This window comes from Halichoeres trimaculatus, unplaced genomic scaffold (genome assembly GCF_033239565.1).
Source record: "Halichoeres trimaculatus isolate MK-OKI-2021-1 unplaced genomic scaffold, fHalTri1.1 fHalTri1_scaffold_1, whole genome shotgun sequence".
Lineage (NCBI taxonomy): Eukaryota > Metazoa > Chordata > Actinopteri > Labriformes > Labridae > Halichoeres > Halichoeres trimaculatus.
Genome location: NW_027437179.1, coordinates 39260800 through 39286820, shown reverse-complemented (window position 1 = coordinate 39286820; position 26021 = coordinate 39260800). Strand labels below are relative to the sequence as shown.

Below are 26021 nucleotides of genomic sequence, written 5' to 3'. Positions count from 1 at the left end.
CCTCCCATGAATTAAACATCCTCTGGTGTGTTGGGGTTTACTCTGTGCTCGGTCAGCAGAGCGCGCTCCCGCGGCACACAGCCCCGCCGCCGTACACCGTGAACGCGCCGCTACATGCGGGTTGAATAAAGAAGAAAAAGCAGAAAAAAAATCAGCTGATGGTGAAAACACTTCAGGCTGATCCTGAGCGAGGAGCACACACCGGTTTGATTCACACACCTGAAGCCGGTCCCGTGATCCGGGGGGGTCCGGTACTCTGCTCACCTCAGCCGCTCTTTGTCAGCTGGTTCACGCACGGAGACCCGGGCGGGTTTGTGGGTTTTTCTCTGAATGAATCCGCTCAGAGGCAGGGAGACGCTTTTGTTTCAACGCGTTGCTGACTCGGGAGTGTTTTGCTTTCGGTTTTTCTGTGAATCATCGCTGCCGGGACTTGTCTCCAGCTGGATTTAATCACCTTTTGTTTGGAGGAAGAGGAGGCTGATGCTGCGGTTCATAGTGAAGTCACACTAACGGAGACGCACCGGATCTGCTCCCTAATTACCGTTTTTATCCGCTGGATTATCCTCACTGAGCTGTGAGCTGCAGTGAAGCTCTAATGGGATTACCTCACCTTCATTTTTTACTCGGATTTTATTTCTGAACCCAGTCCGGACTCTGGGGATCGGTTTTAGGGGTTGCGCCTGATTTCCTCGCTCTTTTGTGTGGACCCGGTTTGTCAGTCCCGGACTCTGCCAGTCTGTCTCAGCTGGTGCCCCGATTTGAGCAGCACCATGCCGGAGTGTGTGTCCGTTTCCGAGTTCTTGCAGGAGGTTCAGGAGGACTGGAGCTCCCCGACCACCTCCTCCTTCACCTCCAAGATGATCAACTGCAGGAACACGGTCTACCTGCTGGAGGAGGTCAGTACCAGCACAGGAGGAGCTGTAGGAGTTGTTGTCTCAGTGAATTCAGATTTTATCACCAGAGGCAATGAGGTGAACCTGCCTTATTCATTATAACCAGGGCCGGACTGAACAGCTGTGAGGCCCAGGGGCAAATCTCAGGGGATGGGCCCCCTGAAAGCCCCCCCTATTAGTTTAAGCTTCTAGACGTTATCATCCTCTTTAAAATTATAGAAATACTTTCACTAAACTAAAACAGCTTTAAAAAAAAAAGCAGAATAGTTTTAAAAACATACTCATTTATCTTCACTCCGCAGTCAGTTTTCTTTGATGTCATCTTCAGCCTTTGAAGAGTTTTTATAACCTTGTGTTGCCTTCTTCCAGGTTTTGTAAATGTAGGTAATTCAATACCTGATCATTTTAACAACGACCCGTTATGACTGCATAACAGACACTTCATGACAGAACATTTGTGTTTATTAGCTTAATTAGCATGAATAACTTACTTCATCCAGGAGCAGTTAAAACTACACATTTTGCACGCTGAGTGACATAAAATTTAAGACTAGCATTAGCATTTGAGTATTGCTAGCCGGAAACAAGTAAGGAAAGAATTGCCTAAAAACTTCGGTATAATCCTAAAAGTACCAACCTTGTCAGAAGGCCCATGACTCAGAAAAATGACTACCAGGCACGAATATCAATTAAATCGGGACAAATTTTCAGAATAAGGAACCTACTAATTTTCTGACTAACGAGCCTTCCAATTTTCAGAAAAATTGGCCTTCTTGTTATCTAACCAACATGCTTTCTGGTTTTGTAGGTGATGGATCTGTAGACAAACATGCCTTCTGTTTTTTTGAGTTACAGAACTTCTGACAAACAAGCCTTCTGGTTTTCTAACTAACAAGCCTTCTGATTTTCTGACAATTGGGCACTCTTGTTTTCCGACAAACAGGCCTTCTGCCCAATGAGCCTGAAAAAAAGGCGTTTTAATTTTCTGACCTATGAGACTTCTAGTTTTCTGACTAACAGGCCTTCTGACAAACTGGTCTTCTGATTTTCAGACCAACAGGGCCGTCTAGATTTCTAAATAATGAGCCTTCTTGTTTTCTGACTAACAGGCCTTCCAATATTCTGACTAATGAGCCTTCTGGTTTTCTGACAAAAAGGCCTTCTGACCAGTGCGCGTTCTTGTTTTCCTTCTAACAAGCCTTCCAAGAAACAGGCGTTCTAATTTTCTGACCACTGATCCTTCCAGTTTTCTGACTAACAGGCCTTCTGACAAACTGGTCCTCTGATTTTGGACAAACAGGGCCTTCTTTTTTTCTGACAATCAAGCCGTCTGGTTTCTCAAAAACAGGCCTTATTGACAAACAAGCATTCAGGTTTTCTGACAATTGGACACTCTCATTTTCCAACAAAAAAGGCCTTCTGCCCAATGAGCCGGAAAAAAAGGTGTTTTCATTTTCTGACCTATGAGACTTCTAGTTTTCTGACTAACAGGCCTTCTGACAAACTGGTCTTCTGATTTTCAGACAAACAGGGCCGTCTAGATTTCTGACTAATGAGCCTTCTGGTTTTTCAACTAATGAGCCTACTGATTTTCTGACAATCAAGCTTTCCACTTTTCTGACTAACAGGCCTTCTGACAAACTGGTCCCCTGATTTTTGGACAAACAGGGCCATCTAAATTTTTGTCAATCGAGCCTTCTGGTTTCTCAAAAACAGGCCTTATTGACAAACAAGCATTCTGGTTTTCTGACTAATGAGCGTACTGGTTTGTCAACTAACAGGCCCTCTGACCAATGAGCCTTAAAAAAAGGTGTTCTTAATGTCTGACCTATGAGTCTTCTAGTTTTCTGACTAACAGGCTTTCTGTTACAGCCCTTATCAGCCCTGATGACAAGTGCCCTCGTTATATCACGGTAACGTTTTTTTCAAACATTTAATTTTTTTCTGATTTCATTCATACATTTATTTTAGCTGCTGCGAATAAAAGAGTCCATACTTACAAACTTTAATTCTTAATCTTTTAGAGCAGAGATCAGTGATAAACAGAATGAAAAATAAGAAACAAACACAAACCAACGGCAGAGTGGAGGAGTTACAAATCAGAACAGAGATAACGAAAGGAGAGACAAAAAAAGCACATCAGATTATGATGATAAATGTCATTGTTGCTGTAAGGTCAGAGTGTTTCAGTGTTTTTCTGCAGCGCACAGCACACGATGACTCTTTCATATCACACAGAGTTAGTAACGACATTATTTCTCCTCAAAGATGTCTTTTCATGCTCCACATTTCATATATGGAGGGTCATTTCCAAAGTTCAGGGAGTTAATTAAATTCTTCTCCCCACAGACCTGAAGTAGGATATATCGTACACGACTTTGACAGTTTTTCTTTCCAATTACACCCGATTTCCTTATCAGGGTGAAGTTGTCACGTCTGCTTCCTCTGGGGTCGTCTCTTTGGTTTAATCTGCCCCTCACAGAGTTTGTGTTTTAAAACGTCCTGTTCCACCTTAAAAAGTTTCAGGATTACTAAAGTTAGAGTCAGATTTGGTTGTTAGGAAGTTCTTCTGGATGTTTCTGGGGTGAATTTGTGAGGGGCCTGCTTATAACCAGCTGGCAGGGGCCCCTCAATCCACACACACACACACTCCACACACTGTTGGTGAGCGGAGTCACTGACTTGAAACCTTCAGATCTCTGAGCGTCTGGACTCAAACCGCCCCCCTTTCTCCTCTGATTCTGACCCCCAACAGAGCTGGCATATGTTGGCACCGCTTCAGCTTAGTCCTCATTAGTATTCATGTTATTGTCATGTTATGCTAATGAGGGAGGAGCCAGGGATGAGGATGACTAATGAGGATTAGAGTTAATCTGAAACCTGAGGAGTTGTAATCTGACAGTTTTCATTCATAAAAGTATGTTAGTAACATTTTCTGTAAGTGTGTGTTCAGAAATAGCAGTTTCTTGATTTGTGAATGAACTTTTTGACTCTACATTTCAGATTTATTATTCCAATAAATGCCGTACTGTTACACCAGCTGCTCTAAAACCATAACCTCAAGGCAGTGTACATCTAAAAGGTTGTTATTTTGTTTAATAAAGAGTTTACTATAATTTTTTTCAGAGCAAAGACGTGTAACAGTATGGTGACGTATTGCATTCATCTGATAAAAAAGAGAAAATCTCCTGTTCTGCAACATAGCTATCACATAAAACTGGATTTTTCTGTCATGGGAAATCCTGTTTTTTTTTTTTTTTTTTTTTTTTTTTTTTTACAAGATAGTATCTCAGAAAAACAGGAAATTCTAAAATAAATGAATTCCTGATTGAATGAGATACTTATATCCTAAAAACTAGATTTTTTTCCAAGTGATTGCAATACGTATAACAGTCACTCCAAGATAATTTTGATTAAAAATCCCCTGTTAGTTCATCAGCAGTTGCACTTTTTATGAATTCCGGTTTTGTTGTTTTCCCTTTTTCACTCAGGTCCTGTAGACCTGAGGCACGAATATCAACTGAACGAAAACAAATTTTTCCGACTAAGGAATCTTATAATTTTCTGACTAACAAGCTTCTTACAACAAGCTTTCTGAGTAATGACATTCTGACAAACAGGCCTTCTGATTTTCTGACATATTGGCTTTCTTGTTTTCAAACTAACAAGCTTCCCGGTTTTCTGGGTAATAGATCCTCAGACAAAAAGGCTTTAGATTTTCTGACAAACAGGCCCTCTGACCAACAAACCTTCTGGTTTTCTGACTGATGAGCCGTTTAATTTTCTGACTAAAAAGCTTCTTAAACAAGCTTTCTGAGTAATGACATTCTGACTAACAGGCCTTTGGGTTTTTTAACCAACAAGCTCCCTTGTTTTCTCGGTAATGGATCCTCAGACGAATGAGCTTCTGATTTTCTGACAAACATGCCTTCTGACTGACATACCTTTTTTTTTTTTGACTGATGAGCCATATAATTTTCGGACTTAAAAAAGCTTCTTACAGCAAGCTTTCTGAGTTACGGCATTCTGACTAACAGGCCTTCTGATTTTCTGACATATTGGCCTTCTTGTTTTCTAACTAACAAGCTTCATTTTTTCTGGATAATGGATCCTAAGACAAATGGGCTTCTGATTTTCTGACTTACAAGCCTTCTGACAAAAAACCCCTCTGGTTGTCTGACTGGCGAGCCTTCTGGTTTTCTGACTAACAAGCTTTCTGACTAACAAACCTTGCCTTTTTTTTGACTAATGAGCCGTATTATATTCTGACTAAAAGCTCCTAACAACAAGGTTCTGAGTAATGGCATTCTTACTAACCCGTCTTTTATTTTTCTGACTTACAGGCCTCCTGTTTTTCTGACATATTGGCCTTCTTGTTTTCTAACTAACAAGCTTTCTGGTTTTCTGGCTAATAGATCCTCAGACAAATGGGCTTCTGATTTTCTGACAAATTGGCCTTCTGACTAACAAACCCTCTGGTTTTCTGACTGCTGAGCCTTCTAATTTTCTGACTAAAAAGCTTCTTACAACAAGGTTTCTAAGTAACAGCATTCTGACTAACAGGCATTATGTTTTTCTTACTAACACGCCTTCTGGTTTTCGGACATATTAGCCTTCTTGATTTCCAACTAACAAGCTTTTTGGTGTTCTGGGTAATGGATCCTCACACAAATGGGACTCTGATTTTCTGACACAAAGGCCTCCTGACCAACAAACCTTCTGGTTTTCTGGCTGATGAGCTGTATAATTTTCTGACTAGAAAGGTTCTTACAACAAGGTTTCTGAGTAATGACATTCTGACTAACAGGCCTTCTGATTTTCTGACATATTGGCCTTCTTGTTTTGTAACTAAAGCTTCCTAGCTTACTGGGTAATGGATCTTCAGACAAATAGAGTCCTGATTTTCTGAGTAACAGGCCTTCTGAAAAACAAACCCTTTGGTTTTCAGACTGATGAGCCGTATAATTTTCTGACACACAAGCTTCTTACAACAAGCTTTCTGAGTAATGGCATTCTGATTTTCTGACATATTGGCCTTCTTGTTTTCTAACTCACAAGCTGTCTTGTTTTCTGGGTAATGGATCCTTAGACAAATGGGCCTTCTGCTGAGCCATATAATTTTCTGACTAACAAACTTTCTGATTTTCTTACTAATGAGACTTCTGTTTCTTTTCACTAACATGCCTTCAGACTTACCAGCCCTCTGGTTTTCTCACTTACGAGCATTCTGGTTTCTGTCTAACAGGACTTCTGACAAACAGTCTCTAGGTTCCCCAACAAATGTGCCCCCTGATTTTCCGACTGACAGGCCTTCTGACTAACAAACCTCTGGTATTATGATTTATGAGCCTTCTGGTTTCTGACTAATGAGACTTCTGTATTGTTTTTTTTTTTTTTTTAATAACAAGCCTTTAGACTAACAAGCCCTCTGGTTTTCTCACTTATGAGCGTTCTGGTTTTCTGTCCAACACGCCTTCTGACAAACGGGTTGTTAGATTTTCCAACAAATGGGCTCCTGATTTTCTGACTAACATGCTTTCTGACAAACAAACCTTCTGATTTTTTAACTAATGAGACTTCTGTTTTTTTGACTAACAGGTCTTCAGACTAATCAGCCTTCTGGTTTTCTCACTTATGAGCGTTCTGGTTTTCTGTCTTACATGCCTTCTGACAAACAGATCTTTAGTTTTTCAATGAATGTGCCTTCTGATTTCCTGACTAACAGGCCTTCTGTTTATCTGATACGCACTGTATAACAGTCACTCCAAGATAATTTTGATTATTCAACTTGTGTCCAGTGATCCCCAGTTAATTCTTCAGCAGTTGCACTTTTTAGGAGTTCCAGTTTGGTTGTTTTCCCTTTTTTTCACTCAGGTCTTGTATATGTGAAAATAATGTTCCAACAATGATAAGATATGCCTGTTAACACCATGTCAACCTGAGTCTTCCACAGTGTAGGCCAGAGGTCAGTTACAGGCTTTGCACTTCACTTTACACCTGTATGAGAGAATAAGATCTTGATTTTAAGTCATATAAAAGTAAAAATTAAGGCTGTAGAGGCTGTTTTGTAGGATAGAAACAAAGACTCTCTGTCTTATGAAAGTGTTTTGTCCATCCTTCTTTACTCGTGCCCTTCTCTCCTCCCACGATCAGCTCAATAAGCTTCAGGATCAATAAAGCCGATTGGTCAGTGGGTGGGGGTTTTGCACATTTCTCTGTCAGCTTTGAACAGAGCAGGTGAGGTGAGCAGGTTGAGTTATCACGGGGATAAAGTCGAGTTAACCCCGTCTGTGTCACCTCCCCGACTATAGATCCTCTCTTTAATATTCAGTCCCCTGATCCAGACCGAAGCATAAACAGTCCCACATAAAAAAACACAAACACAAAAGACACAGTGAAGGCATTCAAAGCATGAAAGCAACATCTCTTACACGCTTCACTTCCAGTCAAGGATTATGTAAAACACCAACGTGTTTCCTCCAGGCCTGTTTTTCAAAGACCTGTAAAGGTTTTCAAAGCAGGAAGAGCATTTAAGGTAATGGTTTTTCTGCAGCTTTTATTCATCGCTGAGGACGCTCTAAAGGAGAGGGCAGCTCCGCAGACTCTGAGTGCACCCTGGGGACATTTCAACAGAAGCATGGAGATGAAGAGCTGCAGCCACTAACGTGAGAGATAAAAGAGTGAAGACGGGGAAAGGACAGGAAAACACAGCTGGTTTTGTCATAAATGGAAACCTGACTTTTCTCCTTTTCAAGATTTATTTATTTTTAGCAGCTTTGAGTCCGAGCAATCGTAGAACAGAAAGTTTTAACATAACAATTTATAGAAATAATAATTCAGATTGTATTAGTAATCTTACTTTATTAGGCATCTCTCGTGTTATTAATAAAGCTTCAAGTTTTACCTTAGAAATGTACAAATAAATGCACAGAATGAACAAAAATGAGAACAGATGGAGAACTGCAATAAAGAAAAGTAAAAAATTAAACTATTTTGACTCAAAATTGTTGAACACAAATATTTTATTTCCAACTTTATGAATTTATCATAACTTTACATCTTTCTTTTTGTGACATTGTGACTTTGATCTGGTAATTTTTAGGCTTTATTTTTCATAATATTCTGACTTTAATCTCAAAACATTGCAACTTTAAACTGGTAATATTCCGACTTTGTTGTCATAACTTTACATCTTTAATCCTAGAACATTCTAACTTTGTTTTCCTTACATTACAATTTAAATCTTGTAATAATAGGTTTGAAATCTCATAACATTAAGACGTTAATCTAGTAAAATTTAGATTTAATCTTATGACATGATGACTTTAACATCATAAAATTTTGAATTTAATCTGATGAAATTTCAATTTTGTTCTCACATTTTATCTTTAATCTCATACAATCTGACTTTATCTTTAAAACACAAGGACCTTAATCTGGAAACATTCTAAATTTTAATCTCACAAAATTAAAACTTTTGTCTGGTATCATTTAGATTCTAATGTCATGATGTTGTGACTTTAATATCATTATTTTACAATTTTTATGTCAATAAATTTTGATTAAAATCTGGAAACATTCCAAATTAAATATGGTAGTATTCCAGCTTTAATCTGGTGACATTTTTCCTTAAGTTATAATTTAAATCTTGTAATATTCAGGTTATAATCTCATAACATAACAGAACAACTTTAATCTGATAGCATTCCCACTTCAGTGCGGTAACAATCAACTTCAATCTCTAAACACTTTGATTGTAGTCTCATAATGTTAGAATAGAATAGAGCTTTATTGTCATTGTAACAAGTCCAACAAAATTGAAGTCACAGCAGCAATCAAGAAAACAAAAGTAAGAAAGTGTATAGAAAGTGTAAAAAGCTCCATAATAAAATAGATGATGACAGCTTGTCCATCATTGTCCAGTTCAGCCAGCCTCCACCTCCACAGGGTCCAGGACTGAGCTTCTTCAGCAGTCTGTTCAGTCTCTGTCTCCTGGATCCTGTCTGCTCACAGCAGGTGAAGCTCTTCACATGTGGCGTTGGTGTCTGGTGTTAGCACTGTCAGCCATGTCTGTGAATAGCATGATGCTACTCTGCCTTCTGGTATTTCCTCTGTTGCTGGGTTAGCACAGCTAGCTCGTCCATCTTATTGGAGATAGATCTTATGTTCCCAATAATGATGGATGGAAGGACAGGTCCATGTCCTCACTTCTTAGCTCACACCTGAGAACCAGCACATCGTCCTCACCTCCTTCTCCTCACCTTGTGGGGAAACATCTGGCCTTGCACCAGTTAGCATAGACATGCTACAGGCTGCTAACAGCTGATTTCACATGTAAACAATGCAGCCATGGTTACATGTAGGATCTCCAGACAAACACAGGAGAAAAAGTAGTAAAAATATCAGTGAAGCCACAAAAAGTTTGGTGTCCATGACCAACAAATGAACCATACAAAGTATTGATCCACTCCAAATACAAAGATTACGAAAAAGAGATGAAAAAATTACAAGAAACGTACAAAGAAAAAGAGCTGCTTCAAGAGGCAGCCATTCTGTCCATTTCATTTTCCTCAAATAACATTCAGATTATAATCCAATAACAATATGATTAAATTTTAAAACATTATGAAATTAATCGGGTAACATTCCAGCTTTTATATTTAAACATAACTTAATTCTGGTAAAATTACAACTTTAATCTCATAACATTTGGAATTTAATCTGGTAACATTCACATGAGATTACAACAGGTTCTCATAGCATCCCGACTTTTATCTCATAACATTATGACGCTATTTTCTTAACATTATAACTTCGATCAAAAACAATTTTACTCTTGTAATGATCAGACTTTGGTGTCAAACATTATGACTTTAGTCTTGTTAAATTACATAAATTTGCTGTTTCATTGTAATCTCTTATCGTGTGACCTTATGAATTCTTCCTCTAAACATTTCAAGTTGGTTCTTATAACATTATGATTTAATCTTGTTACATTCGGGCTGTAATCTTTAAGCGACATCTCTTTTTTATAAATTTGTGTTTTTTTTTTCATTTATGTTTTTAGGTAATGGTGGGCTACATAATTTCAGTTTGGAGACTAAAAACAACTTTCAAAATGAGAAAATTAATTAGCTTTGAAGACATACAGCAGTTCAAAGCAAAGTCCTGAAAGGAAAATTTGACATTTTTTCTTGAGGGTTGTGGTGAATTATTACCCAGTGGATCAAACTAATCTCATTTGTTGGTGTTTAATCTTTTCTTTCAAGTGGCGAATAGATGCAGCACAGGATCAAGGCTAGGAATCAAACTACCAACCGATCTTTGATTTTGTGGCACGCGTTTTCAGCTCAAACTAGTCGGTCTGTGTTGATTATTGAACATTTCTGACAGCAGAGCTTCTTCACAGAGGATGTTTGTGTGAAAACATGAGAGGAGAAACACCAATGAGGCTCTGGGATTAGTACATGCTGTCACGCTGCTGTGAGTAACTGGGCTGTTTGATAAAAAAGAGCTGTTGTTTTTGTTCTTAGTAACACCTGTGTGTGTGTGTGTGTGTGTGTGTGTTTCCAACTGTGTCACTTCAAACTGTTTGTTTTAAACACAGTGAAATGATAAAGACAGACGACGGAGGAAACACACAGAAACCTCTGAGGATGGATTCATTTTTCACGATAACACCGTGTTCCTCCACGAGATAAAAAAAAACTGAGCTTCAGTTTAAAACAAGAACACACACCTTCAGCTGCTTCATTTAGACTGTGACACACACACGCTCACACACACACACACACACTCACAGGATTGTAGCTGCCCGTTGTCTGAAAACAAAAGCTCGTCCTGTGTGTGTGTCGAGTCAGCAGGTGAATAAGTACACACATGAGCACACACACAAACACCCACACAATCAGAACATTCACACACTCTGCTCTGTGTCCGTGTGTGTGTGTGTGTGTGTGTGTGTGTGTGTGTGTGTTTAGGTTCTGGACAGTGACCGGTTGGTGCTGCAGAAGATGAAGAAAGCCGCCAAAGCCAAATACACAGCCGGACAAGGTACACACTCACATAAAAACACACTGGAGACTCTTGACAAACAGGAAGTGAATACCCTCACTGGAACGTCAGTGCTAAGCTAGCTAATCTCTACTTATTACAATCTTTCACTTACATTACTAGCGTAAGATATCTGTGCAAAGACAACAAAGTTCCTGTGTTGAAAAAGCACATAGTTCCTGAAAAAGTTCTGCGTTCTCAGGGAAAGTTCTTGCAGTTGTAAAACAAGTAGTTCCTCAAAAGTTCCCTAGTTTCTGATGATAGTTCCTGCAGTGCAAAGGGCAATAGTTCCAGGGAAAAGTTCCTAGGGTCTAAAAGCACAAAGTTTCTCAAAAAGTCCCTGACTACTTGAGAAAGTTCCTGCAGTTAAAAAGAAAGTAACTCCTGAGAAAGTCCCTCTTTTATTGGGAAAGTTCCTGCAGTTAAAGGATAAGTTCGGTTTATACAGCTTTTACATTGTTTATAGAATGAAGTAGAACAAAATACTCACCAAGAAGGTTTTCCTGATCCAAGCAGTGCTTCGGGAGATATTTAGATCCAAAATCGTGCAGCGGACGTCCGTATAATGGGATCCATCGGGGCATAGACAGCACCGCTCCTAAAACTGCATTAATCGTCCAAAAACTCATGTTTTTCACCAATATTCCATCATGGTTCGCTCCGAGTTAGTCCTCTGCTGCAGTCTGTGTCACTCCAGACAGCTGTAGCTGTGGCTGCACTGACCTCTGAATTGACGAAGACTTTGTTTACGTTTGCCTCTCTGCACATGCGCAGTACTCTCTGGAGCGCTGACTCCACTTCCTCCTTTCTTTGAGGGGCAAGCGTATACGGACGTCCGCTGCACGATTTTGAATCTAAATATCTCCCGAAGCACTGCTTGGATCAGGAAAACCTTCTGGGGGAGTATTTTGTTCTACTTCATTCTATAAAGCTGTATAAACCAAACTTATCCTTTAACAAGCATAGGCAGAAGTGCCTAGTTAATGGGGAAAGTTCCTGCAGTTCAAAATAACTCCTGAAAAGGGTCCCTCTATAACTGGGAAAGTTTCTGTGGTCAACAAGCATATGGTTCCTCAAGAAGTGCCTAGTTCCTGCAGTTGAAAAGCACAAAGTTCCTCAAGGAGTTTGAAGTTTTGGAGACTGCTGTCAAAAAAACATGTTTCCTCAAAATTTCCCTACACTGCAAAAAGCTGAAATCTTCTCAAGTGTTTTTGTCTTATGTTCAGTAGAAAATGTCTTTTAGACTTAAATTGAGCCACATTCACCTGACTAGTCCTAAAATGTCTTGTTTCGACTTATTAAAGGCAAAAATGAGGTCTGAATTTTTTATATCAAGTTGAAAAATTCTGCAAGTGGAACAGGTGAAAAGTTACTTGTTTTAAAACATTATTCTAGTTTTAAGCAAAAATTGGGGGAAGTTTTTCTTGTTCCACTGACAGATGTATTTTCCAGACCTCATGTTTGTCTTTAAACAACTTGAAACAAGACATTTTTCTGGACTGACCAGTTGAATGAGGCTCATATAAACACTTGATAAGATTTATGTTTTTTGCAGTGTAGTTCCTGGGGGAGGTTTATGTGGTGGAAAAGTGCATAGCACCTTAAAAAGTCCCTACAACTTCTTTGGGGAGTTCCTGCAGACAAAAAGTACTTCCTCCCTCAGAAAGTCTCCAATCCCTGGGGAAAGTTTCTGTGATCAAAAAGCAAGTTTAGTTCATTGTCTGTGATTCCACTTGAGTCGACCCCCTGCTGGTCACCAAAGAGAATGCAGGTTTAAGGCTGATATGAAAACAAGAGGCTGTGTCTTATAGCCTAACTCTATCTGTCTCCATCAGACCACGTGTCTCACCTGGAGCAGTACATCAACTCCATGGAGAAGCTGTCGGTCAACTGTCACTCAAACGGAGAGCCAGAGGTGGGCTCGGCTTTCTGTCGGCTCGCGGACTTTTCCAAAGACCTCCTCTCTCCCATGAAGAACCTGGTGAGTCATCACTTATAGACAGAAAGGTCAGAGGTCAAGACATATTTACCCCTGAGTATACGCCTCACCTGCTGAATCGACACTGAGGACCACTTTGTTTTGTCCGTAACACCTTAACACCTTCTTGTGTTTGTATGCAGTTAAAGAGCATGCTCCACAACATCAACTTCTTCCTGGACTCTCTGGTGAAAGGAGACCTGCGGGAAGTAAAAGGGGTGAGGACATTTTTCAGACTATTTTTTCTACTTCAAACCCCTAAAAGTGAACAAATCACATCTTTAGCACTACGTTTGATGTTTGTAGAGTTTAATTTTCATCAGATGCCACGCCTTGGTATTAACAATCTGTCACTAATTCCCCTGAGGCGAGCAAAGAGTTTATCTTCAGAGGCCTGTATGTGTTGAAGTTAATTAAAGTGGATCTTAACTTTTATCTCTGCCTTCCTTTGTTTCTTTCAGGATCTGAAGAAGCCTTTTGACAGAGCGTGGAGGGACTATGAGAGCAGATTGTGAGTGCTAATAAAGTGACTGATCTCCTGCTTTAAAGGTTTAGATCTACTTCTTGAGGCTGGCTCTGATGATGATCTCTATTGACAGTTTAGTCGACCCCAGACTGTTAGCTAACCAATCACATATCCACATATAAAGCAAGAGTCTGGAGCCTCATGAGGCTCTTTGACTGCTTTGCAGTGGAGTACCTTTAAAGAAAAATACTGAAATAAAGAATCGTTTGCTTACAGGGGGTATTGATATAAACACAGAATAAAATCATGCATTAACATTTTGTTCAACTAAACATGCATCACACTGCTCTGCTTCAAATCCTACAACATCAACAGCCCACCAACTTTCCTTAACCCTGTGACTAACCTCAAGTTTTACAGCCCTGGTAAGAAAACTAAATCTACAAAAAGGACAAATCTAGAAGAAAATATGGGTTTTAATTCTGTGAGGAAAAAATGTGAAAGTTAAAAAAAGGCTGTAATTTCAAAATTTTGCAAAATTTAAAAAAAAATTACAAAAGTAAAATTTCTTTTTCAATTTTTGCAAATTTCTGATTTTTTTTCAATGATATATAGTTTATTGATTTCGATTAACAATACCAACAGACTGGGACAGTGACAAACACTCACAGATACCATCCTACACACAACAGACACAAAAAAAATAAAAAACAAATCAAATAAAAAAAAGACAACAAATCAAATAAACAAAATAAACAGGCAAAGCAAAAGAAGCAAAAAAGGGGGAAAAAATTTTCACATAAATGTACAGAGGAGGAAATGCACTTCAAACTTCTTTTTTTCACCAGAGGGCTACTTGTGACATCAAATGACATTAAAAATAGAAATTTCAAATTTTTGAAAACTTTTGATAGTTTTATAAATTTTGAAATTTTTGCAAATTTTTAAAAATCGTTGAAGATTTTTGAAAATTCAATATTTTGAACTTTTTGTAAAAGTTTTAAATATTAAAGATTTTTTGCAAAGCTTTTAACTAAGAAAGTTTTTGCAATTTTTGCAATTTTTTTTTAAATTTTTGCCAATTTTGAAAATCATTGAACATTTGAAAATCATTAAAAAAATTTGAAAATTCAATATTTTTGAATTTTTTTGTAAATGTTTTAAATATTTTTTGCAAAGCTTTTAAACTACATTTTTTTAAATTTTGACATTTCAGCACATTTTAGCAATTTTTTTAAAATCATTGAAAATTTTTGAAAATTCAATATTTTTGAACTTTTAGTAATTGTTATAAATAAATAAATAAAGAAATTACAAAGCATTTAATTTAATTTTTTAAATTTTTTTTTGCAAATTATAACATTTCTATATGTTTTGAAAATTTTTGCAAATTAGAAAATTTCTATATGTTTTGATTTTTTTTGAAAAATTAGAATATTTCTGTATGTTCTAAATGTTTTCTAATGTTTAAAATTTCATGTCTTGTTAAAATTTTGGCAGAATGTACTGAAATCTTTGAATTTTTGCAAATTTAACAAAGATAATAAGTTGAGACATCACATGTACAGTTGAATAAATAGGTTGTTTGATATTTGCTTAGCACTACTTGCAATTCCAAAACAAAAGGTTTTTGATTGAAAAATGGTTAACACTAAAGAATCAAGAGGTGGAAAGTTTCCTTCATTCCTTCATTGAGTGAAAAAATGTTTAACAGAATTACTCATGTACCGTGTAGAAAAGTTGGTCATGAAAACTCTACTTAACTCATCTGCTTCCCACCACTGCACACTGTTAAAAGTGTAAAGCTACAGCTAGTGTGTGTGTGTGTGTGTGTGTGTGTGTGTGTGTGTGTGTGTGTGTGTGTGTGTGTGTGTGTGGACAGTAAGCAGGTGGAGAAAGAGAAGCGGGAGCTTGCTCGACAGTACGGGATGGTGAGGAGCGAGGTGAGCGGGGGAGAGATCGCAGAGGAGCTGGAGAAAGAGAGACGCTCCTTCCAACTGAGCATGTGCGAGGTCAGTGATGCGTTTTTATTAGGCCGCCTCGTTATTTGACCTCCACCTGCTCACTCACCTTTGCTTAATCCATTTGTTTTCACCCTCATCCTCCTCCATCTTTCCTGCTCGTTCTTTAACTCGTCATCCTCCTCTTTTTCATTTCCCTCTTCCCCATCTTTCTTTCTGTCCTCCTTTTTCTCTCCCTTCCTCATCCCACCTCTTCCTCCTCTTGTTATTTCTCTATTTACGGATATTTCTGCTCCTACCTGTTTCCGCCTCTCTGTTGATCCCCAGCTGATCCAGATACTCTGATGTGTATCCATCTCTGGAGACATGTGCTGCCTTAAATATGTCTGACAAATTGACTCCTCTCACTTCCTCCTCCTCTTTCTCTCCTGCAGTATCTTATTAAGGTCAATGAGATAAAGACAAAGAGAGGGGTCGACCTGCTGCAAAACCTCATCAAACACTACCACAGCCACAATAAGTAAGAAGCACAGGAATAAACCTGCTGTGTTTACAGTAAACAAACACGTTTTTATTGCTGTTTGACTGTTTCTGTATGTGTGTGTAGTTTCCTGCAGGAGTGTGTGTCCACCACACAGAGGTTGAAGCAGTACATGGAGGAGCTGAATGGCGTCCTGGTGACGGTACGACAACAAGTCAAAAGACTGATATTAAATATTGTTGGCATTTGTGGACTCTGTCCCTTCGGATTTTGGTTTAAAGTTTTCCAAGCGAAAGCCTCCAGTAATAAAAAAGTAAAAGTGAAAGTGCAAAAACAACTGCAGTTCCTCTTCTGTCCACTTGGGGCAGAATCCAAAGCGAGGTAATCGCTTCTATAGCCTAAACACTTCCAGTTTTAACTGCTGAATTAAGCACGAAACATTTAAAAATTAAGTCATAATGAAGGAGATGTCAATCATGATTCTAAGAGATTTACAGGGTGGTCCAGAAAGATTTACCCATCGTATATCTCTATTTTGTTTGCTTAGCTTTTGTCCTAGAAACTTAAAATTTTGGATAGTTTCTCTTAAAAGGCAAAGCTTTTGATGTACCTGAGTTCATTTGTTTTCTCCTAATGATTGTTGAGTACGGCATCGAAGGGTAAGCGCGACCAGATTGTGGCCTTGATGGAGGCTGGACTGACAACAATGCAGATCATGAAAAAGGTGAATGTTTGTCGTAAGTCTGTCTACAATGTCATGAAACGATACAAGGAGACTGGCAATACCACCAGCAAGCCAATCCCTGGAAGAAAACGTTCAGTCCGGACCAAAAGGGTTGTTAAGATGGTGAGGAAGAGAATCCAAAGGAATCCTCGCAGGAGCATGAGAGCAACAGCAAAGGAAGTGAACATCTCAAGAACTTCACTGAGAAGAATCGTCAAACAGGATCTTGGACTGAAAGTGCTAAAAATACAACACAGACAACTGATTTCAGCCGCTTCTAAGAAAAAACGTCTTGACCGGGGGAAAATGATGATGCAGGAGATCCAGAGTAACGCAGACAAAGTCCTGGTTTGGTCTGATGAGAAAGTCTTCACCGTTCAGGCAGGTCGTCAGAATCCAGCTGGAGTCATGGTGTGGGCTGCTGCTGCATCTGATGGCTCAAAGTCTCCTTTGGTCTTCATTCAGGAGGGTGTGAAAGTGAACAGCCAGGTGTACCTTCAAATGCTTGAAGAAAAAGTGTTGCCTTGGTCTACCAATGCGTTTGGAAACCAGTTTGTCTTCACACAGGATGGTCCAAGCAGCACTTTCCTGGCTTCTAGGACGAAAACATGTGGCCTCCGTCAAGTCTGGACATCAATCCAATGGACTTTGGGATCTGGTCTATCCTGGAGAGGGAGGTCTGAAGAGTATCTCACAGCAGTGTCACCGCTTTGAAGACAGCTCTGATGAAGTCATGGTTAAAACTTGATGCAGAGACAGTGCGGTGCTCATGCCAGGCAGTGCCAGGTCGTCTCCTGGCTATGATAAAGGCAAAGGGCGGCCATATTGAGATGTAAATCTTTTTGGTGACAGAGAATAAGTATCGAAACTGTGTTCAATGTTTGTTGTGTTTTTCTGCAAGCATTTTTGGATAGTGCGGAAAAAATGATGGGTAAATCTTTCTCACCCTGTAAAACATTTTGTGTCTGCAGGTGAAGCAGCGTCAGGATGAGGAGAAGAAGCAGCTCGTGTCTCTCAGAGATCTGCTCAGGCCGGTCGTCCACACTGAGCAGGTAAGACACACAAACACACACTAACTTAGGGGAGATAAATGTGAGTGTGTGTGCAGGTCTCTACCTGACAGTTGTCAAAATTCTTGACCAAAGAATTTGGACTTGGTTTGGGTGTAATTTATAATGTGATCAACAGGGGACCACGAAAATGTCCCCCGTCAAAGTCAAAGTCAAAGTCAAAGTCAATGTCCTCTTTTGGATAGATATACAAGTACAAGCACATACACTCAGAGGAGTCAACAGAGAAAAATAGAGATATTATTTTTTGATATGGATGTGTTTCTATGTTTGTAGGAAACTCTACCAAAGCAGGTGTACAGTATGCATCAGCTGCTGGGGGATAAACAGTACGGAACAGAAAGGACAGGGTTCCTCTATAAGAAGAGTGATGGGTATAACACACACACACACACGCACACACACACACACACACACACACACACACACACACACACATGAAAGCATCCACATTTACTTTTTAAAACGAAAATACCAGAAATAAAACTGTGTTTCTCTTTGTGTTTCAGGTTGAGGAAAATGTGGCAGAAGAGGAAATGCTCTGTTCACAATTGTTACCTCACCATCGCTCACGCTACAGTGAGTTCCTAAAAACTCGTTTTACATATATTAAGGGGACTTTTTGTTTTTCAAGTCAGATGTGGGGACCGAGACTTTTTTTTATATTCTAAGACCACATGAACTAGAAACAGCTTAGAAAAGACTTTGTTTAATCTTAAAATAAGTTTACATACTTGAATTTGGGGACAAAATCTAAAATTGAAATCTTCAAATTTACGAATTTCATGGTTTAACATTCAAGCTAACAGACAGTGTAAGTTTGAGAAAAGCATTGGGATGATTTTTGTTTGATATTAATCATTTTCTCACTTTTTTCTTTAGCCAAATAAACCTCCAACTAGACTGAACTTACTCACCTGTCAGGTTAAACCCAGTGTGGAGGACAAGAAATGCTTCGACCTCATATCTCGTGAGTATAAAAGTGTAAAAAACACAATATTTACAAACCCACACTGTAGCTGAAGTGCATTAAAAACGAAACCAAGTATTGTTTGAAAGAATATCCTTTTTTTTAAATAAATATTTATCATTTAAAATACTAACAGTATTTTTTCATGTCTCAAATACTGGGGAAATTATGAGAATAGTTTTCTATATTTTCTTGTATTGATGACCAGATTACCCCCTGAGCCCTCGATAAACTGCAAAATTTACGTTTTCAATTAACTTGTTAATGCTCTTATCAATAACTTTCTTTTTCTTTACATCAATCAGAGTCTAGAATTTATTCTTATTTATTTATTTGTTTGTTTAGAGACCATGTACAATATAGATCACAGGATCCCAAACTTTTCAGCCTGTGACCCCCGAAATAGCCGTGTTGGAGACTGGCAACCCCCTGCTGTGGGACTATACTAGTGATACTCAACTCAACTCAACTTTATTTATAAAGCACTTTAAAACGACCTCAGTTGAAACAGGGTGGTGTACATAAAAGTAGTACAGGAATAAATAAGTAAATAAAACAAATAAATCATTAAAACAAAGGTGCACATAGTAAAATAAATTGTGACATTGTTCTGGAAGAAGATAAAAGTGATGAAGTGAAGATATTAAGTTTCAAGCGAATTTCTTGCAATTTTTTCTTGTTCAGTTAGCAGGTTTTTGTACTTGTTTTAAGCAATTCAAACCTCATTTTTTTGTCCTAAAACAACTTAAAACAGGACATTTTTCTGGACTGATCAGTTGAATGTGGCTTGTATTTAGTATAAGACAATTTTCCCTAAAACAAAACAAAAACACTTGATGGGATTTCAGGTTTTTGCGGTGCATTTGCATCAATGTATATAAACTTTAACCCCTATATGTTCTTATGTGTTTACAATAATGGATAAAATGTGGAATCTTTCATAGATTCTGATTTTGGAAGACATTCCACGACCCTAAATCAGTGTTTTCTGACCCCCCCAAGGGTCGCAACCCCCACTTTGGGTACCACTGATATAGATCACTAATGTACAATATTAATGCATTGTACCAGAATTAGCTGAAAAGCTAGTTTACATCTGAAGACCCTTGGCAGGTCTAATATACAGTATATTTTAGCACAATTAATCTATTCATCCATTTCTACCAGTGAAATTTAACTAATGAAATATATCCTGTGCCTTGTTTTATCTTTTACACATGTTGCATGAAGTGTAATATTTCCCCTCTTTTCCAGACAATCGGACGTACCACTTCTTAGCCGAGGATGAAGCTGAGTGTGTGGCGTAAGTAAAAATATGAAAGTTAGGTTAAAATCTGATAAGGTAAAATATAATACAATGGTTTCAAAAATTTAAGAAACTAATCTTTAACGGGACTCTGGGTGTTTCTTGCAGGTGGATCTCGGTGCTCAGTAACAGTAAGCAGGAAGCTCTGAATGTTGCGTTGGACGGGGGGAAAAGAGGGGGTGGAGGTGGGGAGAGCAGCGTGGAGGATCTGACCCGGGCCATCACTGAAGACATCAGGCGGATGCCGGGAAACAGCAGCTGCTGTGACTGTGGAGCTCCAGGTAAAACTGTCAGTTTCACCTTTTGAGACAGTTTGTTTCTGACTCTGGACTTCAATTTGTTTTGATTTATTGACTGTGCTAAAACTGTTGTTTACATTTTTAGTTCTTCATGAAACTCAATGCTTTTGTCAGTGACATTTATCTCTTTCTCTGTCTCTAGATCCTGGATGGCTTTCAACCAATCTAGGCATCCTCACTTGTATTGAATGTTCAGGGATCCACAGAGAGATGGGGGTCCACGTCTCCAGAATCCAGTCTTTGAGTCTGGATAGCTTGGGAACATCAGACCTACTGGTAGGTGGTGCCACTTGTTAGCTAAAATACTTGAAGTCTTTACTTTGTTTGGTTAAGTTTGGTGACAGTTTCAACCTGAACATTGTCAGTTTTTGGCCTAAAAGATAGAGAAAAATCAAAAATCAACTGACTTCTCTGTTTAGACTTTTAAAAAAAGTTTGACATCTCTAACTTTGTTTTCTCACTTCTGTTTCCTAGTTGGCCAGGAATGTTGGAAACTCTGGATTTAATGAAATATTGGAGGCGAACCTGCTGAGTCCGTCCCTGAAGCCCTCCCAGCACAGCCACATGTGAGACGTCACACATTCAGGTGAATTTTACACGCAGTATTAGTTTGACCATGTGTCATTTTGGTGTGTGTATATGTGTGTGTGTTTTCAGGGGGGAACGTAAAGATTTCATCCTGTCAAAGTATCAGGACGTCCATTTTGTGAGACGTAGCCACAGCTCGAATGCAGCGCTGCGAGTCGGCCTGCAGGAGGCGACAAAGAACTGCGATATCTACAGCCTGATTCAGCTGTACGCTCAGAGGACAGAGCTGAGCCAACCGCTGCACACACACATACAGGTAAACACAGGTACACACACATAGAAATACACACACGCAGGTTATACACATCTTTACGATAATAAACCAAAAATGCACATAAACAGGTATTTTCACTTTTGAAGTATACACATACAGGTATATAAAAGTGAAGGCATTGCATACACACATAAACTAGTATACACACGCAGGTTTGTGTACAGTGGTCTGTGTTTATTCAGACAATAGAAAAAATACACAGTAGTACACACTTGTGAAATACAAAAATACATGTTCAGGTAAAGTAGTATAGCAGGATAACTTTGATATATACGGGTACATTAACTAAAGTATAGTAACAGATAATGTATTTGGGTATACACACAGAAAACAGATTTAGTGTACATAAAAAAATGGTATACACATAGGCAAACAACGAAATATGAATAAAAATCCAGTCAGCTAGCAGAAAAGTTAGGACCTGCTCCTACAGGTATACACCTAGATTTTAATAGAGGGTGTACCAAAGGTACACAGACATAAAAGTATACACACAGATCTGAGCAGACAGGATCACAGTGAAATACTTGTGTCTTTATCATAATGTTTGCAAACCTCAACAGTACTCACAGATAAAGAAATAGGTGTTGGTATACACAAAAAGGTATCTACAATAAACAGAGGTATACACACAGGTATATTTAATCAGTTATACATACAGGTACACATTTGCATGCAGTCAACACAAACAGTGATGAAAAACGTGACAAAAAAGACACAGTTGCAAATGCACACGTTTATACACATGAATAAAGAAAAAAGGTATATACACATTAAAGTACACACGCAGATCTGTGCAGACAGGATCACAGTGAAATACTTGTGTCTTTGTGGTAATTTATGCAAACCTTAACAGTACACACAGATAAAGAAATGGTTGTTGGTATACACACAGAGGTATACACACTGGTTTATTCAACCAGTTATACATAACATTTGCATAAAGTCTACACAAACAGTGATGAAAACCTGACCAAAAAGACAGTTGTAAGTGCACACGTTTATAGTCATGAACAAAGAAAAATGGTATACACACATAAAAACACATATGCGGAGACTAAGACAGGATCATATTAGCACAGGTATACATAGCATCACCTACGATTTCTGAGTCACATACATGAACTATACACACACAAGTATACACACAGTTATACACAGGCGTACCAGTATTAAAGTTGGTAATCGTGTGTATACCAATTTGTATTATGACCTTTAAGATCATTAAACACAGATAGAAGCATGGTCAAGCTATACAAAGGTTATATAATACACACATTTATTAGGGTATACACAAAGGTATACACATGCAATTACAAACAAGGCTTTAGGGGTACACACTTGTGCAAAGGTGTACATACAGATTTACATTCCCACGTAAAAACCAAAGGTATACGCACATTAGGTATGCACTCACACAAAGGGGTATACACACATTTCTAAACAAACAGGTGATCTCTGAGAAACTCTACGGTACGTTTTGATTCCAATAGGAGAAAGGTGAAACAGCGCTCCATCTGGCCGTCCTATTGGCTGACAGGACGTCGCTGCACATCCTGGACTTCCTCTCTCAGAACTGGTCAGCCATCTTTGATGATGTTACATGTTAGTGTGTGTTGTTGTGTACACCTGTGTGTTTACCTGTGTTTGTTTCTAGCTCTAATGTGGACGTGCAGACCTCGGCAGGAAACACAGCGCTGCACTACAGCTGTCTGCACAACAAGAGCGACTGTGTGAGGCTGCTGCTGAGAGCCCGGGCCAGCACACACATCAGTAATACACACACACACACACACACACACACACACACACACACACACACACACACACACACACACATATACACAGATCATTTTCTAAAGTATCTTCATCCTGATGGATGTAGAAATACGATCTTTTCCTCTCTGATAAACATCGTGTTAAAGTTTGTGCTGAATGTTTGAACAGAGAATGAGCTGGGAGAGACCGCTCTGGACGTGAGCCGCAGGTTGAAGCACGTCCAGTGTGAGGCGCTGGTGAGTCCCTCACTGGTTTTAAACATTGATTGTTGCTCAGCACTGTTAGGTTATCTGTATCTGTGTGTGTGTGTGTAGCTGCAGCAGGCTCAGTCCGACCTGTTCGACCATCACGTCCATGTGGAGTACGAGTGGAGGCTCCGACACGACGACCTCTACGACAGCGACGACGACTTTGAAGACAAGGTAACAACGGGAAGAGACGGTTTCCTGGTTTACCCGCTTTGAGGTATTCATACTCTTCATCTTCTGTTTCAGAACGGTCCGATAAAGAAAGAGCGCTCCTCCTCTTCCTCCTCCTCCACCTTCACCTCCTCCTTCTCCTTCACCTCCCGTCCCTTCGGTTTCAATCAGTCCAGCTCCTCCTCTTCCTCCTCCGTCCCAAACTCCTCTTCCTCTGCAGCAGCAGGAGGAGGTCTGCTCAGCGTGGGGAGGAGGCTCGCCATGGCCATGGATCTCCACTCTCGGGCTGCAGGCCCCGTCTCCAGCCCGCCTCCTCCTCCGCCGTCCTCTCCTGCTCCTCCTCTGCCTCCGAGGGTCAAAGGTGAACTCAGTGTCGCTCTGAATCATTGAACTTTTAGTGATTAACACCTCATGAACGAAGCTAAATTAATTCTTCATCCTCCAGCTCCAAATGTTCCTCCACCTCCTCCTCCTGCTGGGGGGGAGGGAGGCGAAGAAGAGGAGGAGGAAGGGGAGGTTTTTCTCTCCATGACGGGAAACAGGAAGCCAACTCCGCCTCCAATCGCCGTACGGCACAAGAGGACCTGCTCTGAATCCAACAAGCACGGTAACATCAGAGACACGCTGCAATTTATCTGTCAGAGTAATCACAGTGTTATCAACTGTGTGTGTGTGTGTGTGTGTGTGTGTGTGTGTGTGTGTGTGTGTGTGTGTGTGTGTGTGTGTAGAATATGGGCTTCCAACCAGTCCCAGGATCTACAGCGGACCAGACTCCTCCTTTAGGAAGTGTGTGTGAGTATCTGAGGTCTGCTTACTACAACATCATAAGGAAACACTTGTTGTTTACAGCCTAAATCCAGCAGGGGGCACTGTGGTATTGCTGAAAAAAAGAGTATTTTATTGTTTAGAGCTGAAGCCTGAAAGCTCATCATTTAAAGTGTTTGACTGCAGTGACCTCTAGTGGACTGAAGCTGAATTATATGTCAGAATTAAATGCAGATGTTTTAAGTGAAGCTCTTTTTTTGTCTCTGTCTCCAGGCCTGCGTCTCCTCTCAGCTCGCTGACTGAGCGCACAGAAAGAGGTACTTCAGGAAACATAAAACTTGTCCTGTTCAGATCAGCGTCTGTTTTTTTTTTTAAATCTCAGGACTCTGAATAACCCGTCATGTGATCATGAACATAAATCTAGGATCACTGTTGTTATATAAAGATATTAACTTCTATTTGCGACTGACCTGCAGACTGACTTTAATGTCACAATCAGGCATTCATATTTTTCAAAACTTTTTTTATAAGAAAAAATAAATAAATACATTTTCTTTGTATAATTCTATGATTGATGTATCTAAACAGAAAAAAGTTACTAAAATAAAGCTTGACACTTATACACAACTATGAATATATTGAAATATTAAATATATATTAAATGTGAAATATAAACTGTTTCCCTTGCTGTCTCTGTTCGAGGTTTTCGAAGGGCAGACAGTGAAAGTAGCTCCTCCCACTTCCTGCAACCTGAAAGAAAAGCCCCGCCCAACCGTTCTCCCTCCAATCATCGCTCTCAGAGCTTTGATAATGACTGCAGAGGCCCCGCCCCCCAGCCTCTTCCTCGCAGATCATTGGTAAGAACATTTTAGCCTTTCACTGAATAATGACCCCAGAATTAATAATCTTTACATCCTGCCTCCAAATAATAATTAATATTTGTTAATGAGTGAGTAAATTTTTATACATTTTTATTGTTTTGTCCGTGAGCCTCGAGGATCAACGAGTCGTAGGGTTGAAGCTCTGTACGACTGTCAGGCTGATCACCACGACGAGCTGAGCTTCTCTGAGGGACAGGTTCTGGTGGTTCTGGGTCAGGAGGACAGCGACTGGTGGGTGAGTATCACACCGACTGTTTTAATTAAGAGTTACGGCCATAAATTCATACATATTTGTAAAAAAGTTGTAAAAAGGAAAAGAAAGTTCAAACCTGGAGTCAAATCAATTTTTTTAATAACCTAATCTTTTCTTGTGTTTAAAAATGTGTGTGTGTGTAGCATGGTTACATAGAGGACGAACCGGACCAGAGGGGTTTGTTTCCATCTTCCTTCGTCCAGCTGCTCATAGACTGACGAGTTCCTGGACTTCAGGAGACCAAACCAGAGCCAGACCCTGAACATGTTTGGATTTGCACCACATCCGCCAGACAGAAGAACCAGAACCAGAACTAAACCAGAACAATGCAGAAACATAAACTTGCAGGACTGGACCCAGCTCTTTGACCCTCCAAGGTCACATGACCACAAACCGCTGCAGCGTCCAACTCACATGAAATGATGATGTTGATGATACACTTATTTATTTATTTATTTAATGATTGTAATTTTTTATTAAAAAGCACAAAATACAAAAAGGACAACAGAATGAACCCTGATAAGAATTCTACCCTAAATACCAGCCCCCAACTGTTTTGCTCAAGGCTCCGCCCCCTTTTTGGGGCGGGGCCTCACTTTCCAAAATGTGATACGAGCACAAAGAACCCTAAGAATGGTTAGACTAATGAATGAAAAACAGCTGTTTGCTCATAATTCAGGTAACATCTGTCTCAGTTGATGCTTTATGAGCACAAGACGTCGAAACGCCTCGTTTCACAATCGTAACAGCACATAACTGCCACTTTGACACAATAAAAAGGTTTCAACAAGGACGTTTTTGTACTTCTATTTATTTGTTTTTTGTTTTTTTAACAGGAAGTCTCTTTCCTCAAACACTGCA

The 26021-nt window shown here is 39.4% G+C and overlaps 1 protein-coding gene across 1 annotated transcript; it reads left to right on the top strand.

Moving 5' to 3' along the window:
- The first annotated feature begins 42 nt into the window (after positions 1 to 42).
- unm_sa1614 (un-named sa1614) lies at positions 43 to 25942 on the top strand. The gene is made up of 28 exons (XM_074698539.1): positions 43 to 896; positions 10874 to 10946; positions 12782 to 12927; positions 13068 to 13142; positions 13386 to 13435; positions 15273 to 15402; positions 15786 to 15871; positions 15959 to 16034; positions 17528 to 17608; positions 17903 to 18000; positions 18136 to 18205; positions 18509 to 18596; positions 19851 to 19899; positions 20011 to 20183; positions 20344 to 20477; positions 20676 to 20767; positions 20859 to 21045; positions 22557 to 22642; positions 22721 to 22836; positions 23011 to 23078; positions 23157 to 23264; positions 23337 to 23622; positions 23707 to 23868; positions 23990 to 24053; positions 24300 to 24343; positions 24729 to 24883; positions 25017 to 25142; positions 25304 to 25942. The coding sequence occupies exons 1-28, from the start codon at positions 771 to 773 to the stop codon at positions 25376 to 25378; spliced, it is 3024 nt and encodes a 1007-aa protein (XP_074554640.1). The 5' UTR covers positions 43 to 770; the 3' UTR covers positions 25379 to 25942.
- Positions 25943 to 26021: the final 79 nt, after the last annotated feature.

What these genes read in the sequence shown, in the direction of transcription:
- unm_sa1614 (XM_074698539.1), top strand. Translation starts at nt 771, where the DNA reads ATGCCGGAGTGTGTGTCCGTTTCCGAGTTCTTGCAGGAGGTTCAGGAG. An exon ending in CGGTCTACCTGCTGGAGGAG is followed by an intron (nt 897 to 10,873) that starts GTCAGTACCAGC and finishes GTGTGTGTTTAG; the next exon opens with GTTCTGGACAGTGACCGGTT. An exon ending in TCTGCCTCCGAGGGTCAAAG is followed by an intron (nt 23,623 to 23,706) that starts GTGAACTCAGTG and finishes TTCATCCTCCAG; the next exon opens with CTCCAAATGTTCCTCCACCT.